The following is a 14,594-nucleotide window of genomic DNA, read 5'->3' as shown; positions in this document are numbered from 1 at the left end:
TTGTATAAGCCAATTTTTCAATATACCTACCAAGTTTTGTTACATTGATCGTTTTTGTTCAAAAAATTGAGTGTCCCTTTTAGATGGCCCAGTGGTTAGAACGCGTGCATCTTAACCGATGATTTCGGGTTCAAACCCAGGCAAGCACCACTGAATTTACATGTGCATAATTTGTTTATAATTCATCTCGTGCTCGGCGGTGAAGGAAAACATCGTGAGGAAACCTGCATGTGTCTAATTTCAACGAAATTCTGCCACATGTGTATTCCACCAACCCGCATTGGAGCAGCGTGGTGGAATATGCTCCATACCTTCTCCTCAACGGGAGAGGAGGCCTTAGCCCAGCAGTGGGAAATTTACAGGCTGATTATGTTTATGTTATGTCCCTTTTCAGTATACTAACATACAAGTATCACATAACATAACTTCAGGACAATACGTTGTTATGAAGTTAACGAACTTAACTATAGGTTTCAATTAAACATTGTATAAAAAGTTTGAATACTTGGTTAAAATGTTCATTTAAATGGCGTCTTGAAGATTGATACAGTTTCTAAGTCCCTTAGTGTATACTGTATATTTTTAAATCTATTGAATATGATATTTAATGTTGTAGATGTGTAGTAACACGTAACGATTAGTACTATTAAGGACTTAAATATATATATTAAGCAAAATTTAAAATAGATTCTGTACAAATCATGACTGCGTGGAATGGTGGCAATAATACCAGCCGCAGTACACCCCGAAAATTGGATCAGCCATCCAGCCACCACCCTCTCACCACAATACCCACAACAAAAAATCACCAGAATAATGGTAAATCATTAAACAACTTTCGAAAATTTAAAATTGGGTATATAAGTTCGCCATTTTTCGGTGTTTAGGATTCTGTTCATAAGTAAAATACGTTACGGTGTCTTCCAATGGGATGTCTCATCGGTTACACTGCTAGTACATATGTATATGAATACACAATGTACAAGTTTATGATCAACATAATATTATGTCAAAGTTATCACACAAAAACTGTCACAATACGCGTTTATCTTTACTATCAGATGTTGCTGAACTGCGTGTTACTAAAATAAATAGCATACGAAAGACTCATAGAAAGAATGTTCCATACAATATTCAATATCAAACACTTATCACTGTATTGAAATATATTCATGGTCTCTGATTTGATCTGTGAATTATATTTGACAGGACGGCAAAAGGCCATGTCAGAGTTCACTACTAGTCTACGAGCCTCGGGCATGGACCTAGGGCCTTTCTAGACTATGCAAAGTCTAATCAGTCTATAGTGTAAATATTTATTTATTTATTTAAATTACTTTATTGCACAACACATGAATACATAAGAGAAACACACATTATTAGATAAAAAGGTCTTATCGCTTAATGCGATCTCTCACAGACAACCTTTGGTGATAGAAGCTTGGAACGAAAACAGGTTAGTGCAGAAATAGACAGAGAGAGGAGATAAAAATCATAATATAAGAATATTTATACTAAAGTATAATAATAAACTACACCTAACTACATCTCAATAATACACACACAATGATATATTATATATATATAGACAATCAAAATATATATACCTAATGTAAATAGTAATTAAACAAGACCAAAAACTCAATAATGATAATTATATGCTGCTATGAGCCGAGATAGCTTATAGATTGATGTTACTATTCAGTTCGCGTTTGTGTGTTCAAGACTGACAAACACCACTGAACTTGTATAATTATAATAATTCATCTTTAATAAGACTCTTGTTCCGCACTTCTCTGCTCCTTAGATCTCTTCTGAGAGTGAAAATTCAGAAAATTATGTACATTGTAAATGAGATTACACGCATCAAAAGGGCGTTTCATAATAGGTCGGCCTGGATTTTTTTTTAAATAATGACGAAATGAGTTCACACACCTTAGTTATCCAAAAACCAATATCTAAATATACAATAAGCAGGAGGCATAAGCAAGCGGCAAACACCCCTTTTAGAGCAGCAAATGACAGAGCAGAGCAGCAGCAGATTAAAACTTGGATAATATATAATAGTCTTTTCTCCACTTTTTGAAACGCCATTCAAATGAACTAATTTTCTATAAGCCGATTTTAATTGGTCAATGGCATCCGATGACGGAATAGACGACCAATAAGCATTCAGTATTTATCAGTTTATAAATGTTTTAAGAAACTGGATGTTAGTTTTATGTAGACTTAGTTTATACTAATTATTTCGCAACCCTAAATATATTACACATTTCAAATGATAGCTAGGAAACAGTTGAGCTTGTTATGAGAACTAAGTACTTAATTAATACTACTATATTGAGAAGAAATATGAAATAATTCTTGCAATCCACTACAATCAAAGCGAAGCGATTACATGAATTTGTTAAGTAATAACATTAATGACCATATTTTGTAGAAAATCATTTATAAGAATTTACATGTTTAGTATACTTTATAATGAAAATATGTATGTATCCTACCAGTTCTAGGTTAACCCAGAGTGTAGGAGTTCGAAAAAGGCCACGCGCTGAGGGGCGCATCGGCGACAGTGGTCAAGTCTATTGAAAGTCTAAGCGAGACCATTGGAAAAGCGTCTCAGAAGGTCTCATAAAAATATATTAAGGGTGAGTACAGATCGCCAGACATTGCTTGCACTCGACCGCCTATTGTGCTTAATATGGGGCATTTTTCTACCGTTTTTATGAGTGTTTACTGGTCACTTGTATCAAACTGTTACTTATACGTTAGTTTCACTTCTCCACTGTCTAATAATAAGTCTAGCAAATGTAAGCATTGATGGAAAAGTCACTTGCGCCTAAGATACGGGGTCTTCTAGTTTAGGGGTTACAGGGTCAGTTTGATATGTGATATAATCCAAATCATAAATCGTTATTGATATTTGGCACACTGATGTCTCGATCTCTCGTCTGGTCTCGTCGCTGCTAAGCTGCAAATATCCTTAGATATTATGGGTTGACAAGTTGACATTTTCTGCCTCGCACAACCACTCTGTGGAACAAGCTTTCGCCGGCGATTTTTCCGAACCAATACGACTTGGGAACCTTCAAGAAAAGAGCGACTCCTTCCTTCAAGGTCGGCAACGCACCTGCAAGCCCCCCGGTATGTCAGATGTCCATGGGCGGTGGTAATTTTCCATAGGTGAGCCTTCTGGCCGTTTGCCACCTATGCCATAAAAAAAATAGATTTAATCACAGATTTTAAGTTAGTTGGTAGTACTTTTAAGCTAGTTCGATATATTCTTAACGCACGAAAGATAAACTTTCAACCAAAGTTCCTGGCCTCGCTAAGGATAGAATCGGGCGGCGGATTACTCACTAGGACCTCTGACTACAATTTCTAAAATTAATCCCTTCAAATTATAAGTCTTGGATATCCTTATAAAGGTAACGTATACATGTACTTTATAGGAATACAGCTTAGTTATATTTCGTCCGCGTGTAATATAAACTTTATGTCAATTTAATCCTCATGAATTACATTATTGTTTATTTTGTAGATTTCCAAGTGATTAGATTCTCTCGTATTTAACAGTTTACAATACTTCTCGGTTTCGATTGTGCGAATAATTGCTGAAGCAAATTCAGATATTCGGTATTTTATTTTAAATATAGTGTTCGGAGTTTTCAGCTATGTCTATTATTTTCCAAGTTCTTTTCACCGGTATTAGTAAGTATCCAACACCTTTCTATAGTGCCGTCTATGTTTGATGTAATATATTTATGTAGGTATCTAGAGTTTAGTACCGAAACCATTTCATAGACAGAGTATCCCTACATATAATAAAACAAAGTCCCTTCGAGTCTGTACGCTTAGATATTTTGAACTGCGCAACAACTAAACAGTGATACAAAAGGAAGGTTTATACGTATAAAAAATGCTTATCATAGTAGAGGAAAGCCAAAAATATCAAATTTCCTAGCCAGTAAAAACGAGAATGTATTCCTTTTATGTTTGTTCTTCAATCTAAAGATGTATACAGGGTAGGGGTAGCTGGTAGTTAATAAACATAAATACGAATAAAAAAAAATTCGTCATAGCAAAAAAAGGAAATGTCAGAAAATTTAATATTGCGCAAGAATTCTTGTTAATATTTAGGTATACATTTAATTCAATTTTTAGACAAACTAAACCATACGTAACGGTATCTACTTTTGTACCAATCAAAATTTAATTAGTTTAGTATTTTTTTTGTATCCTGATATCTCCCTTTTGGTTTTATATTAGATAAAATAATTTCAAGCAAGCATTTTCTGCTTCGTACCTTAGGCGTAACTCGTTCAAAAGTTAAACATAATATTATTTAAATGCCTCGTCTCGTGTCTATCATCGCACTTGGGTTTTTATACCTTTTGCATTCAATGCTTAACTTTTGCCAGATTGCATTCCTTACATATAGACCTTTCTACACCATAATCTTTTGTGCAGCTGAATTGTCCTTAAGGTGGGTATATACTAGAGGATTTACTCGTAACACAACAACGAGCCGCTCTAATGTACCAACGAACTGAACCTCGAGGACCACACTCGACGTTTTGCTCAATTTAGAGATCTAGAGGCCTTGGGGCAACTAAGGAATCGAGGCTTAAAAAGAAAAATATATTTTATACACATATACTTCATCATCAAATGTTTAGTGTTGTGGGTTTTTTTTTGTATTCGAAATAAAATTTTGGGCCCATCTCTTATGGAAGCCCCGGGGCTGCCTCATCATATTATAACGCAAGATAAAAATAAATCAAACATAATAGAAGACATTCAAAACACAAACATACACAAACAACAGTCGAACGGAGTGTCAATCATTCACAGGAATGTTCCATTAAATGGAAATGCTCGAGAAAGTGCTCTAGTCTGTGTTCACTTTTATGAATTGAACATCATCAGATGTCGATGAAAAGTTACCTATTGGCTAATAATTCCTCTAAAATAATACAACATCATTTATTTATAATTTTAAATTGATCTTTCATAATATTTCATAACATTTAACTAATAAATAACAATATTAGAATATTTGGTACCCTATGTGCCAGTGTGCCCCTGAACAATCGGGACTGAACCCTCTCACGCTGGATAGAAGCGAATAATATAGAATAGTTTAACGTTAGCCTAAAATGATTTGGCTCGATAGTTATAGACAATACTTTTAAGCTATAAACGTAATTTATAATAATGTATTATTTAAGAAATATAGAGGGCAGCTTTACTGCTCAAGCTTAATACAGAGAAACCGCGCTGTGTTAAAGCTTTATAAATTTATATAAAAACTAGTTGTCGCTCGAGGCGTCACTTATGTTTTGGAGGATGGTCAACCTTTGTCTTTCTTTGGGGTTCAAAATTTATGTTCAGTAGTGTGTCCATTAAAGCGTAACAGACAGATATATCTGTATGTGTCATCATAACTTACATTTTTGTAATATTAGTCTAGATTAATTCATTCAAATTTTATATTTTAAACGGAAAGTTTATTAAGTTTATTTAAGTTCCCTAAATGAAGTGCTTAAATAGATACAATTTGCAAATATTTTCAAAGCTTCTTCCATAGAATTATTAAGCAGTGCTACTAATAATGCTCATCACATCTATTTCAGTTAGCTATGTTTGTTTGACGATGGGAATTTTGTTTACGTGGCCATCATCCACGCTCATCCTCTTCAGCTCAGCCAATACAACGCTGGACCGAGTTATGACCGAAACAGAAGTATCTCTGCTTGGAAGCTTGTCATCCATCAGTGGGATTTTCGTCATACCATTCTCTGGATATATTTTGGATACTTTGGGGAGGAAAAAGGCATGTCTCCTATTTTATATGGCGCAATTGGTGAGTCGCGAAGTTTTTTGTTACTGTTAACCTATTATACTTTTTGCGAATAGCAATCTTTCGTAAATTGTATTATTTTTGTATAAACGATGAGAAATATGAGTGAGTCATTATAACTACAAGTTTATATAACGTAACACTTTAAGTCCATCTTCAGCATTCCAATGTGAGATTGAGATTTCACTGATAAGGCTTTCGCTCTCACGCACTCATTACCTCATCACACAGTCTTCGCAGAGTCACAAAGGACATAAAGTTCAAGCTTGAATACCAAACCAAATGTTATCCAATTCGATTCAGTGTTTTGGCGTTAGAAGAGACAGGCAGACAGATAGATTTACTTTCGCATCTGCAATATTAGAATAGATTTATTATTTTGCTGAATTCAAATAATCATGATTACAGGGAAATGAACTGTTCGACTGTAATATGGTAGCACGATGGACAATAAAAGTAAAGTAAAGTAACAACCTGTAAATGGCCCACTGCTGGGCGTGCTTAATCTCCCATTTTAGGAGAAGCCTTGAGCTTATTCCACAAAGCTGCTCCATTACGTTGATACACATATGGCAGAATTTCATTGATATTAGACACATGAAGATTTCCTACATCGCCGAGCACGAGTTGAATCACAGATTAACTACATGAAAATTCAGTGGTGCTTGCCTTTGTATGTACATACAAACATCGTTAAGATGCATGCGTTCTAACCACTTTCCCATTTCGGCTGCACGATAGACAGTGCTAATATTAATTATGCATTTCATTGTATCATTAAATTATTATTTATTTATTTTGTCATTCGACAGATAAGCTGGATTATCATTACAACCTGCAGCAAAGTCGAAGCAATCCTGTTGGCGATGTTCATATTCGGTTTTAGCAGCAGCATGTTTCTCGTGGTACAAATATACGTCAGTGAATTCTGCCAAGAATCTATACGTGGTTCGATGACATCCGGTTCCATTATATTCTACGGAATTGGCATGTTGGTCTCGTATCTCATGGGGGGACTTCTGGAGTACAGATTGATGAACTATATAGGACTGTCTTTGACTGTATTGGGATTTGTCCTGGTCAGTTTGATGAAGGAGTCACCGTTGTTCTTAATGAAGGTCGGAAGACAAAAGGTAATCTATATAAATTTGAACACGATATGTGTATGCAAATTATATATGAAAATATTTCTTTTAAATCGTTTTGATTTTTAAAATAATTGTGATCGAATGTATTGATACGTGCCTAATGTCTATATGAATATCAGATACTCTTCAGATGATCCGAAAACCTTAACAAAATTATAGTAAGAAATTATAAATAAACGATAAAAACAATTTTAATCAAAACATTTCAATTACAATTCGAGTTTATGCTGTTGATGGTTGAAGAGTTCCTTCATCTAGAGCTATTTGGATGTAGAATCGAAAGATGCTTGGGACTAAACTAAATTGTATCCTAAGAGAAAGTAGGTGTAATTTAAGTTTGGAAGAATTAACCAAAACAAAATAACAAATATTTTAAGTTAAATAAAATCTTGTTAAAGGGTTTTAATACTAAATATGACATAGATACTTAATTTAATAATCATTCGATTTTATTGAACTGGCAACATTAGAATTGACGCGTCCCACAGCGACGTTCGTGCCTACAAAATGTATTTGTATGCGTGAGACGGTAAGAGTAAGGACAACAAAAAAAAAATCCATTATATTTTTAGTATATTATTTGACACGGAGACGAGAACAGTATATCCTCATCATTAAAACAATACACAAACATTAGTGACGTAAATTAAATCACGTGTACATTTAATAATACAACTAAAATTATACAAGTATACAGCATTAGACTTTAGGAGATAAATTATCATGATAATCTGTTTATTAACTGTTATTTATATATTATATTATTTAAACGAATTATCAGCTTAGATAAAAATATGCATAATATCAATTCGATTAACAATTCGATCGGAAAATATAAAAAAATGACTACGGTACAATTATATTATGAAAATTATGCACCGAAATAACGTACCCTTGTTGGTTTATAAGATAATTATTATTATTTTAATTATAATATAGTTTTTATTTTCTCCGTAGGAAGCAGCGAAATCGATTGCGTTCTACAGAAGCGCCAAGATAGATTCTCAGGTAGTTCAGGACGAAATAGAACAGATAAAAAGAATACTGAGACCTGATTTTGATGGTCTGTTGAAAATATAAAACCTTTTTTTGCAACTTTTCACACAATATCAATGAAATATTAAAACTAACATTTGAATGTGATTTGCAGACACGCCAGCTGAAGAAAAAAAATTATATTTAGAAGATGCATCTCCCACAAAAATGTCTAAGTGGCAATATCTGAGTAGGTATTCTATTTTTAATATGTAAATGCAAATGACTCAGTACTGGTCTAAGGATTCCTCTATTTTTCGAGGAGAGGGTTTGAGAAATATATATATTACTTTTATAGTATAGGTACGGATAGGCAAATAGACAACCTGATGGTAAGTGGTTACCACTGCCCATAGACATAGGTGCCGTAAGAAATTTCATGCGCTACAAATCTTGGGAATTGAGGTGGTCAAAAGTCACTCAGCCGGAGCTCACTTCAAACAGGAAAACAACAGTCCTAAGTATTGCTGCTTGGCGGTAGAATACATGATTACTGGTATACTGTGCCTGAACAGGTTTACACAAACCCACAAGTTAAGTGAGAAAATCTAATTTTCCACTGACGATATGTACTTTTCTTGTATTTATATTATTGATACTTGATGAACAAATCCGGATTCACTTATGTTATTTACGGACGAAGGCTCAACAGGACTACCATACATTCCATCATAATAAGATAAGTCAAAATCTTATCAGCAGTACTTTTCTGTAAGAACTCATGTCGTATGTCATTCGTGAAACATTTAAGTGTTATAATTTTTTCAGTCAATATCGCATATTCAGTTTAGAGTTTCAAGTTTGTTCTTTCAAAATAAACTTCAAATTCCTCGATATATAAATCGTGAAAACGGATTATGTATTAATAATATATATTTTTTTTATTATTTTAGAGAAGTCCAAATCAACACAAAAGGCATTATTAGTCTGCATCATGCTCTATTCGTCTGCGATATTTCAAGGACTCATTGTGGTTCAAGTGTACGCCGGCCCTTTGTTTGAACAAGCCTTACCGACCATGTCGTCTACATTGTCGAGCGTTCTGTTAGCTTTGATAAGTGTCGTTGCTGGCTTTATCGCTGCCTATTTCGTTGACCTGATTGGTAGAAGAGTAAGTTACTTTATTAAAGTTGTTACATTTTGATTGTATATTAAATTCATTAGTATTTTCTTATACCCTAGTAGCCTCTATAGTGGGATTCTTTGATTTTAATCTATTATTATTATTCATTATTCATTTATATACAGAGTTATTGGTAATTCGACGTATTTCTATGAGGAGGTGATAGGGGTTACTATTTGCAATAATAACTTTACCCCCATACGCATAAGTCAAAAATGCTACTTTTAAATTTATTTTAAAAAAAGCAATAATTTGACTTTCATTTTTCCTTCTGATTTATAAAAACGATTAAAAATTGGTCATTTATCAATATTAAAACAATAATTATTTAGGTTGCATTTTTGACTTATTTTGAAAAAAGCTAAAAAACCTGAAAACTCAAAAATGGATCACTTTTGCAACATGCATATGGGAGTTACATTTTTTTGAATTAGTCACCCCTATCACCTCCTAACGGGGACACGTCGAATTACCAATAATCCTGTATATATAATATCTATAAGTGAATTTATGCCTTCTTTTTTTGTCGTCTAATGTATACTGAACGTAATATAGTTTATTTCTTAAATTGTATACAGCGTGTTTTTTTAAGCTGACATTGCACTGAAGTCGTATCTGAAAAATATGGCGTCGTATTGATATTCGATATTAACCGATTTATTCTTTCTGATATTATGTTCGCAGCGGCTAATGATCGACGCGTCCGTGGCGACGGGTGTCTGCTGCATGATCTTAGGATCACAAATCCAATTCAACTGGGGTCCGAGTTGGTTGACAGCTGTATTGATCTATCTCTATTGCGCTACATATACGATCGGTGCTGGTACTGTACCATTCGTCATTGTCGCTGAAGTTTTTATGCCTGAGGTACTATACTTTTACTAATCCTTACAACCGATGGATGGATGGATGAATGTATTTAATTTCCATAAATTGATTGAGATCTTATATTATTACGATAACCTCCGAGGTGGGGTAGTGTGTACACCGGTTTTCATGGGTACGCCACTCCGAGGTGGGTTAGATTCCCGGCCGAGTCGATGTAGAAAAAGTTCATTAGTTTTCTATGTTGTCTTGGGTCTGGGTGTTTGTGGTACCGTCGTTACTTCTGATTTTCCATAACACAAGTGCTTTAGCTACTTACATTGGGATCAGAGTAATGTATGTGATGTTGTCCAGTATTCATTATTATATATTATATTATTATTAAATTTACTTACACTTGTACTGGTATCCCTTCTATTGCTCGGTAACGATATATATTATGAGTGGTAGTTTCAGTTACGTAAGTATTGATTGCTATAGAATCAGGATCAAATTTGAAGAGTCTTCTTCTATACACTTAAATAAAAACATAAATTTTTCGTCCATTTTTTATTTTAATAAGTGTAAACGAGACCAAAATTAGAAAATAAGACTATAGATATGACTAAGATTACGATATATTTAATGGTTAGTCGTAGGTTTAGAAAATTTATTGTATTAAATACAGAACAAAAATAAAACTTTATTGTTTATGGTAAAAGTAAAAACTATCAGTTTCGAATAGAACATATTCTAGATATACGATACGACGAATAAATCAGATCGATCGACGAATTGATCTTACAGGTCTTTAATTTAGTAAAGTAAACAAAGTAAAGCCTCTAAATGTCCCACTTCTGGGCTATAGTATCCTCTCCCTTTGAGGAGAAGGTTTTGGAGCTTATTAGTTCCAATGTTGTGGTGGACCAAATGTGCCAGAATTTCATTGAAATTAGACATACGCAGGTTTCCTCACGAGTTTTCCTTCACCACCGAGCACGGGGTTTGGACCCGATAAAATCGGTTAAGATGCACGCGCTCTAACCACTGGGCCATCTCGGCTATAAAGATGAAAAATCTGACAGATAACGGTAATATTTTTTCAACGAAGGCAATTATTATTTTCAGGTAAAGAGTTTGATGTCTATGCTGTCGACGGAATGGGCGTTTGTTTGTAACTTCATCGTGCTTTTCATCTTCAATCCTCTTGTAAACAGTTTAGGTTCGTTATTATTCATTTATTCTAAACAAGAATATAAAAATCAAGCTTGTTACGTCAATATTATAGTCAAAAGCATGGTCAAAATGCGAATAACTCTTATACAATAATATTATACAGGGTAATTGGTAATTCGATACACTCCCGTTAGGAGGTAATAGGGGTGCCTATTTGCGATAATATTAACCCCCATATGCATGATGCAAATGTGACCCACTTTTGAGTTATCACGTTTTTTAGCTTTTTTCAAAATAAGTCACTATTGCAACTTTATTTAAAAAAAGTATCTATTAAAATCTATATTTTTCTTCTGATTTATAAAAACGATTAAACACTGGTTATTTTTCAATATTAAAACAATAATTATCGGTCCAAATTTAAAAAGGCGAGGCGGAAAACGATATTATTTTTCCAAAAAATTGCCTAAAAAAAATGTTATGAAACATGACTGCAGATTGTTTTAGAAACATAACCGTTTCCTTAGCTCCAAAAATGTATACCAACTAGGAACTTATTTCAAAACAACCGAAATAAAATGACTACAATGGACGCTGGACGCTGGACCTATCATATCCTAACGGGAATAAGTCGAATTACCAATAACCCTGTATACTGATATCTTTTCCGAACAGCCCTGCAATATCTGGAATTACGTTATTTAGGGCTCAGTAATTTTCAGTTAGGCATTACACAAATTTCTTACATTATCATTTACCAAAACGGTGAAGTCCCTTTATAAAATTAATGACTAAAAAAATCCTTACACTGTTAAAGCTCCTTTAACCTAATATGTAAAATATTAAGTCAATTATGCTTGAGTTTAGCTAATACTAAGTTAATTTCCATTTGATTTATGAACATTATAATAGTAGAGATGAACTCATTGGGTGAAAATTTAAATTGGGCAAAACATCATGGTTATTTTCAATGGTAAAATTTTAGCTTACCACAACATTCATTTGGTATTAAGAGTTGTAGAAAATATCAGAATATTAAAATTGAAACCCAGCAGATCGGAGCCTAGTAACGTAATTATTTAAACAATTTTAGGTCTCGGTGCTGTCTTCTATATATTTTCTGCGTGCTCCATTTTGTCTGGAATTTACTGCCACTTCTATTTGCCGGAGACAAAGGGCTTAACAGTGGACGTCATACAGGAACGGTTTAAGCGTTCTCGGCAATAAATTATGGAAAATTATAATTGTTTTATTTTTTGGATTCCTATTGTTAGACCTTTGTCATCATTACTTTTGCAAACATATTTAGAAAGTTATATTTATTATATCATGTGTGTTCTACATTTAAAGATTTGTATCACATTTTTTAAATAGGATAAAAATAGTAGCGCCAAAACTATTTTAAGTACTAATATTAGATATTATATAAAATAATGGTATATTATGAGATTTCAGTAGTATGTACTATAAGGATTCATGTTTAAATACAATATTTATTATCACAAATCTTATTGCACAATAAAATTACACAAAGGGATAACTTGAACTTAACTTTGGCGAGTGGCCAGGTCAGCTCTATTTATGACGATTCTTTCAGCGACATTGTTGTTTTATTTATGTGCTATATAAATTAGGTCTGTAACCTTAATCTTAGTAATTGTAAAATAATATCATACATTGATGATGCCACTATTACATTTCAGGGTAAAACATAAGGATGTTTTAATAAATTTGACTACTGGCTTTAAACACCCTCACTCACTGAATCCAAATAAAACTCAATACATAACCTATTATATATACTCAACTAAACACATATAAATAATACAATTTTATATCAATTAGTAGCTCATTCATCATCAAGAAAATTACATTAAACGTAACTGTTTCATTATTAACAGAATCAGTGAAACTAAATACTTAGGTATAACAATTGATAAAAATAACTATATACTTAGTTATAAAAAAATTAATTCCAAGTTCCATAAGTAAGCGCGATTTCTAAGACCAAATGCCTCGCAAAATCACTCTGAACATTCAAGAAATGAGCTTATACGTTTTTTAAGGTCGGCAACGCACTTGCAAGACCGCCGGAGTTTCAGATGTCAATGGGCGGTGGTAGTTACTTTCCATCAGGTGAGCCTCCTGTGGGTTTGCTACTTACAGAAAAAAAAGAAATTCAATGTAATTAAGTACAATAATATATTAAAAAAATGACATATGTTTTTAAAAATATCTCCCTATAACTCATCAAGACTGTTTATGTGTCATTATACCAATCTTGAAGAGCGTATTGCATATGCGTAAAACGTTCATAGTTAAGTTGGAAAGAGTTCAAAGAATGGTTCTTAAAGTAGCTCTCTCTAAATCTCGCTTATTTCCTGCTGTAAGTTTATATAGGGGGGCAAATATGATTATAAAAAAAATACTCAATGATAAATACATTTCTAATCGATAAAGTTTACTCAAGAATGTCTTATAAGGTCTGCGAAACTCAGACGGTTAAAACTTTTTTTGCCCAAAAATTTGATGATTTTAAAGCAAGAAGGCTGTGTAATAAAATAGATGAATTACTTTCAATTAAAAATGAATGAAATTCTCATGTAAGATAAAATTAGCGTATTGACTTTTAAAAGTGGCCTATGAAGGGACAGAAAAGTTATTAACTTAATGTCTAATAATAAGTAAAAAAACACATGCATCTACAAACGCACACACGCGCACAACACATGCACACACATGCCCATTTTTTAAATTTCATAATTGATAATGTATTTCTTTAAAGTCTTTCTCCTATTTACTGTAAAATGAAATAAATAAATAAATAGATCCTATATTAGAGCAGACCCTTAATGCAACCTAGTTTGGGCTCCTGCCCCCCACACACAATTTTACTTCTACTTGTACAATTGTATTGTACGTTATTAAGGCGCATGAAAAATATAAACTGTTATATCTGTAGATGATAATAATTAAATTATTATATTCGTATTTAACTAACTACTGAGTTTCTTGCCGGTTCTTCTCGGTTGAATCTACATTATGAACCGGTGGTAGTTTACTTAATATAGTTCTGTAAAGTTATTCAAAGGTGCTTGTAAAAGCCTCCTTGAATATAGTATATTTTCATTTTGATTTTATATCTCTTCTGTTTGTTGTTACACTGGCTTACTCACCCTTCAAATCGGAAAACTGCAATACCAAGTTTTACTTTTTGGCAGTAGAATATACGATGAGTTAATGGTACCTACACAGATGGGATATCACCAAGCAAAAGTATATTTTCATATACACTTAAAACACGTGTGACTTAACTAGACACTGCTATAATGCTACCCTCTAAACGCGAATCTTCCTCTGCTCTGTGTCTGCTTTGTGTGCTCAGCACTGATAAGATATTTGTTACCTTTGCGTCTATTACACCATCTTGTTAAGTCACAGTGAC

At 33.2% G+C, this 14,594-nt stretch overlaps 1 protein-coding gene across 1 annotated transcript; it reads left to right on the top strand.

Annotated features, from left to right (window-relative positions):
* The first annotated feature begins 5,626 nt into the window (after positions 1 to 5,626).
* Positions 5,627 to 12,395, top strand: LOC113399513 (facilitated trehalose transporter Tret1-like). Its single transcript, XM_064218995.1, has 8 exons — positions 5,627 to 5,866; positions 6,676 to 6,996; positions 7,969 to 8,074; positions 8,156 to 8,236; positions 8,940 to 9,157; positions 9,854 to 10,036; positions 11,102 to 11,195; positions 12,243 to 12,395. Exons 1-8 carry the CDS (start codon positions 5,657 to 5,659, stop codon positions 12,374 to 12,376), a joined length of 1,347 nt encoding a protein of 448 aa, XP_064075065.1. The 5' UTR covers positions 5,627 to 5,656; the 3' UTR covers positions 12,377 to 12,395.
* The last annotated feature ends 2,199 nt before the right edge of the window (positions 12,396 to 14,594 follow it).

Source organism: Vanessa tameamea, chromosome 25 (genome assembly GCF_037043105.1).
Source record: "Vanessa tameamea isolate UH-Manoa-2023 chromosome 25, ilVanTame1 primary haplotype, whole genome shotgun sequence".
Classification (NCBI taxonomy): Eukaryota; Metazoa; Arthropoda; class Insecta; order Lepidoptera; family Nymphalidae; genus Vanessa; species Vanessa tameamea.
The sequence above is the reverse complement of the archived record's forward strand: the minus strand, read 5'-3'. Positions and strand labels throughout refer to the sequence as shown.

Coding starts and splice junctions, on each gene's coding strand:
- LOC113399513 (XM_064218995.1), top strand. CDS start 5,657: ATGGGAATTTTGTTTACGTGGCCATCATCCACGCTCATCCTCTTCAGC. Junction 5,867..6,675: donor TATTTTATATGGCGCAATTG/GTGAGTCGCGAA, acceptor GTCATTCGACAG/ATAAGCTGGATTATCATTAC. Junction 8,075..8,155: donor ACTGAGACCTGATTTTGATG/GTCTGTTGAAAA, acceptor TTTGAATGTGAT/TTGCAGACACGCCAGCTGAA.